The sequence below is a fragment of the Pogoniulus pusillus genome, chromosome 5, assembly GCF_015220805.1.
Source record: "Pogoniulus pusillus isolate bPogPus1 chromosome 5, bPogPus1.pri, whole genome shotgun sequence".
Lineage (NCBI taxonomy): Eukaryota > Metazoa > Chordata > Aves > Piciformes > Lybiidae > Pogoniulus > Pogoniulus pusillus.
This window is the reverse complement of record NC_087268.1, coordinates 1,873,652-1,879,651: the sequence shown is the minus strand read 5'-3', so window position 1 is coordinate 1,879,651 and position 6,000 is coordinate 1,873,652. Positions and strand designations below refer to the sequence as shown.

General features: G+C 44.0%; 1 protein-coding gene across 1 annotated transcript in view; it reads left to right on the top strand.

Annotated features, from left to right (window-relative positions):
• Positions 1–250: 250 nt before the first annotated feature.
• PRKX (protein kinase cAMP-dependent X-linked catalytic subunit) overlaps positions 251–6,000 on the top strand; it is a 48,363-nt gene continuing 42,613 nt past the window's right edge. Inside the window, exon 1 of the mRNA XM_064143022.1 lies at positions 251–760. Coding sequence (XP_063999092.1) covers positions 577–760 — 184 coding nt within the window. The 5' untranslated portion in view covers positions 251–576. The remainder of the gene's footprint in view (positions 761–6,000) is intronic.

Sequence of the window (6,000 nt, the reverse complement as noted above, 5' to 3'; positions counted from 1 at the left end):
AACGCGCAGGAGCGGGCGCGGCAGCCACTAAGGTCCACTCCACCCTACACCCCCACTTAGCAGAGCGCCGCTGCCTCAGGCAGAGCGCAGGAGTGGCAAAAAACGAGCGTAGAGCAGCGGCGTCACAGGGCGCACGGGGCAGTGCCCACGGCAGCGAACGAGCTCGGCACCCCCGCGGCGCGGCGGGAACGCGCGTCCCTTCGCCCCGCCCCGCCCGGCCAGCCCTCCGCGGGACCGTGCCGCAGCGGCGAGAGGGAAACCCCGCCCCTCCGGCCCGCGTGTGGCGCGGCTCGGCTCGGCGCGCCGCTGGCAGGGCTCACCCTCGCCATTGTCTGTCTGTGCGGCGGTCCCTGCTGCGAGTGGCGGACTGCGCGGCGGCTAGCAGCGATGCTGAAAGGCTCCGCGCCCCGTCACAGGCGGCAGCGGGAACGGGCTCCATCTTCGGGGAGCAGCCACTCCGCCTGCTGAAGACTGAAAGTTTGTGTCCCCGCCGCTCCCTCTCCTCTCCCTTCCCTTCGCCGGTCCGGCTGGTCCTTCTCCATGCGCTGAGCGGCCGCGGAGCGCCCGCTCGGCCCCATGGACGCCTTCAGCGCCGCAAAGGCCAAAATGGGGGCGAAGAGTGGCGGCGAGGCGGCGGCGGCGGGGTTGTCCGTGCCTCAGCCCGCCGCGCCGGCCTCCAGCCCCACCGGTCCTTGCTCGCTCGCTGCGCCCGAGCCGGCCGCCTACAAGCTGGAGGACCTGGAGACTCTGGCGACCGTGGGTGAGTGTGGAAAGGGTAAGACGGAGTGACTGGGGAGGAACAAAGGAGCTGCCCAGGTGCCTGCCTGTGGCCGTGCCCGGCTGGAGTAGGGCGGGCAGCGTTCTCGCCTGATGCCGCCGGGCGCGGCCCCCGGAGGTATCCCAGAGGCCGTCTACACCTTCTCTTTTTCCGGGAGCTTTCTTTTTTTGGAGTGTCCCGCTGCTCTTTTCCCCCGCCGCACCTCGGAGCCTCGGCCGCTGGGTATTGTGGGCCCGTTCGGAGGCAGCGGGGTTGGACCGTCGGCAGTTTAACGGCTGGCAGGTGCCGCTCGGGGCTGTTCTCCCTCCCCTCCCCGCACACCCGTGGCGATGGGCAGGGTACGCTGGCTGGCATAACGGCTGCTCTGCGCCGCAGGGCTGCCAGTGGTGGCTACTTGCAGCTCAGGAAGACACACTGCAGCCTTCGTGTAGTTTGAGAGGTGTGCTTTGAGCCTGCGGGAGGCTGTCGGCATTGTCTGTCCCTGGCGTGGCTGTGCGGGTGGGCTGACGAGCCCCAGCGCTGCCAGTGTCCTCGTCTCTGGCTGCGAAATCATGCTTTGATCTGCGACAGGACGACTCTCTAACCGGGTTTGGCCTGTCTGTGAGATAGGGACAGTCACAGCTGAAGACGAAAGATCTTTGGGTGTACCCGATTTGCCTGATTTAACTTAATTCACCTACATCATGATAAAAAATTCATCATGTAAATGTAGTTGCTCAGTGAACAGATCAAGCAGATTAAATTAATATCTAACCTAAGTATATTTTAAAACCCCAACACTCTTGGCCTGAACACTGATGCAAAGATGCTTTGCATGTACAGAATTTTGGTAGAGGGCCAGGTTGCATCTCGCATCTACAACATTGCTGACAACTGCCCATGTTCAGCAAAACTGAAGAGTGAATACATGTGTAAGGATGTTGTGATCGTATTCACTGGTTTTGTCTGTGCATTTGTGTTTGAATGGATGTGTGTATAGTTCCATACGTTTTTATGCCTGGTTTAGGGGCTTGTATGTTCATCTACATGGACACTTTATTGTTTGTTTTTTTCTTTATGAAATTGTGAAATGATTTTTTGATATGCTTATTCCAGTCAACACTGTAAATCTTAATTGCCTCTAAGATCTTTTCAGCCAGAAAAGTGCGATTTGAGCTCTTCCTTAGTGAAATAGATGGTTTTAATAGGTCTAAAATGAAGTTGGAAAGTTCTGTTAGTGTAATTGGAGAAGACTGCATTATCTTCCTTTAATGTGCATTGTTTTTTGAGTTTTTTTTTTTCCCAATTTGAAATGTGAACAGGCATTTTATGTGGAAATTAATTAAGATTATTAACAGACTACTTGGAAGGTTGTGGGGTTTTTTTTTTCCTCCACTGGAAGTGATTGATGTTGTTTGTTACGTTGTAACTGGTTGCCATGGATATGATTGTCATCACAGAGGATTATGACTTCAAATGAAGCATAGGCTACAGAAAATTAGCAATTTTTACAGAGGCATTATAGTCATGGTAAAGTTCCTGATGGCAGTGAAGAAATGTGGAAATAATACTGGTGTTGTTTTTTCTTTAAGGTATGATGTGATTCTACAAGGTATCAGGAGAGGCTTTTAAAAAGTGAGACTGCTTAGTACAAAGTCACAGAGAAGGGAATAAAATTTAAAAGGAGACATAGCTGCTTATTAAGACACTGACAGGATACTAAAAGAATAGTCTTCTTTCTCTGTTTTACCTATCTTGATTCCCCCCACCCCCTTCTTTTCTCAGACAGCTCTGTCTGAGATGACCATTCTTGATATCTCTTATCAATGGTGACATTGGCTGTTCTGTAAGGAGAAGGAAGACAAAACTCCAAACTTCAAGGGTATAAAAATGCACATGGATAAATAAATACATAAAGTATCGCTTTGTCAAAAAGCTGCCCTGGCTTCTCTTAAAATAATAAGTTGGTATAAAAATTAATTTATAACATGCCTTATGTGCCTCAAAATAAGACTGTTAGGAGGGAAAGGATCTATCCCCTGACCAGGAAGCAACACAGCAGCCCAAAAGTGATACTGAAACTGAACACATTTGTACTTGCCTCTGCATGGCACAGCGTATAAAAGATACAGTGGAGTACTAATGTGTCTCTAGTGCACCTGAGATCTGAGCCCAGTAACTTTGCATGAGGTTGGGCTGCTCAGTATGCACCTACTGGCAGGCTGCATTGCATTCCTGAACTAAATGAACTACAGGTTCAATAAGTGCAGAGTACTGTGTAGATGTCTAGTTTAGCTTGGAAAGCTCATTTTTTTTCTTGGCTTAAACCTTTTGTAATTAAGGTAATAATTAATGATCACATATACTGAAAAAGTATATCTATGAGTTTATTTCAACAGTAATGTCAGTATTTCCATATACTCAGTGTTTCATCTTCCTGCACAAGTGTTTGAGATTAATGTATTGTTATCAGTTTCACCACAGTATTTGAGAGTTGCGTGCAGTTTGATTACTGTGATAAGAACAGCAATTTGCTTTCTGTTGATGTTCTCAGAAACTACATGCTCTGGAATATTTGGAGGTGTTCGTGGAGGGGTATGCCTAGGACAGGAGTTCTAATATCTTCTCTATTAGAATAATTTGGGTTTATAGACATGCCAAGGTTTAGAAACTATTGAGACAGTGGCAAAATAGTGTGGTGAGCTCCACGGTCTTACAGCTCTTGATGAGTAATATTTGAGGAAACAAAATGACATGTTGTCTGTGTGATTGTGGTCATCCCTGACTTTAGGCACCTTCTCTTGTAGGGTGGAATAAAGCTATTGTAAAAATACAAATAAATAATAATGTAATAGGAAACAGTACCTGCTTTGAATAGAATAACCACTCCTTTAAATATCCTTTGAATTCTAAGAGTATTAAAATCCCTCTGTTAACCTGACCACCATGATTTGGCATATTCTCCATGATTTCTATTGGAAACTCTGTCTGGTGTAGCAAAGAACTCAATTTTGAGGGTAAAAAACAATCAGGGAGAACAGTTTAGCATAATGATTAGGAGGGTATTTGCTTGCCCCCAAATATTGCAGGACTCAGCCTTAGTTTTAATGTTTGTGAGTACTTTGGCAAAAGGCATCAGGAGCAGAGACTAGAGAACAAGTGTGCTTCTGGGGGAACTGCCCTAATAGGTGTAGTTGATAAAATGAAGTTGTGGTTTTAGGGAAAGCACATAGATGGGGTGCATACTGATTTCTGGCACTAAGGGGTTGAACAGGAAGATATTTGTTTGAGGGTACATGCTGAGTGATTGAAGATGTGGTTTTGAACATTTGAAATGTATGGGGTTTTTCAACTAGTCCTCTTAGAGAAAAGGTGGATGTTCTTACTCTAGAGCTATAGAAGTTGTCTGGATGTTCACTTCTGCTTTTGAATTAATTTTCACTTCAAAGGATTTCAAAATGAGTGTTCACTACAAAACTGCTGCTTGGACCACACTGAAATATGTGAATCTCAGCTGAATTTACGTACTCAGCTGTGCCAAGACTGAGGTACTTCTGTGATGCACAGAAGCAAAAATAAACATGCCATTGCCATATTCTTTGAAACTTAACTGCTGAAAGTTCTTGGCCCACTGGAATTTATCTGAACCCATTTCAAACTTTTTGTAGGTCTGGTCAGTGGAAGACAGGTTATGAACACTAATACCACAGTTTGTGAATCATCCTTGGTTTTGATGAGCATTTAACAAGAACAACCATTCTATTCCAGTAGTCAGAGTGGCTGCAATCGGGAACCCAGAGATAGTAAGTTTTAATTGCATGTAATTTAGATAATCTAGAGCAATATCTGCACTTCTGGGTGTGTGAAGCTGGAAGAACAAATGTTGTGTTCCTGAATGAAGTGTATGGTAATAGGGAAGGGGGGAAGAAAGAAAGAAAACTCGATGATCAGAAAGGTGTCTTCTCTCCTATGAGCTCTGTTTCCTACCCATTTTTCAGATTACAATTAATACTGTAACAGACTTCATAAATGTAAATTGGGTTTTCTACATCTATTCAATTGATTGAAATATTTTTATAATAGTATTTTCATTCAAAACATTCTTTTACACAAGTGTTCCCATGAAATACTTTGCACTAAAGAAATGCAGAATTAAAAATTGGGCAAGCCACTATTTTAATTTTCATGAGCGTGGGAAAATTGTTAAAAGTACATGGGAAAAGTAAGATGCAACATGTTTTTAAATGCTTAATTTCAGTGCATTCACACACAAAATATGCTGGCCAGATACATTTCAAATTGCATTATATCAGCAAGACACTAGGTACAGAACTGCAGTCTAATGTTATAAGAAGGAATCTGCTCCTGTATAGGACATTACAGTACTTTTTTCTTTGTGCATACCCTGAGTCAAAAAATGTGTACCAGCATAGCTAAGTTATTTACTACTGAGGAACACTGGTGGCTTGCTTTTTTTCTTTCCTTCTTTTTGGTTTGGTTTGATTTTTCTGAAGTGGCTCAAATTAGTTCTCTTTCTTACCAAGTGTTATTGTTTGTTTCACTACTGAGGTTCTGACCTATTTTAAAATACTGTATTCTAGGGATACATAAACATTTGTTTTCCTGTTCTGTCACCTTTCTAGATACTGAAATGACAAATAATAATCCATAATTTTACTTGGCAATGTCCTTAAATGCCACAAGTTTTGAAAGAAAACATACTATGAATGTTGTGACTGTAATGGTGACCTGAATTCACCGCTGCATTTGTACGTCTTTGAAACTTCAGTTACAAAGCTAAATGACTTGGATTTGGTTTTCACTGTCTGTCTGTGGAATGTCTTTCTTGCTTCATTTTCTCCTCCCACAAGATCATACTTGTCCCCAAAATAAATGCTTAGTATTGTTATAGCTGATGTTCTAGAGAGCAAATTACCAGGTGTGACTCAGCTTTCTTCTCTTGTTTTTCCTGTTATGCACTGCTGAGGTGAATTTCAGCAGGATAATATTTATTGTGGAGTTGGCAGCAGCAGGTACTTTCCCGAGTGGTTCTTAATAGGCTGGAAAAATGAATTGAAACAAATACTCTCTTTTATCTTTCAGAAAGGTCAGAAAAGTGAGAGTATATGGAAGAAATCTGAATATATAAAAGCTGAAATTTCATATTTCTGCTTTTTTATCTTCTCTGATCAAATCAGTATTGAGTTAAATGGCTAGTGTTTGCCTGTCACCTGTTTCTTTTC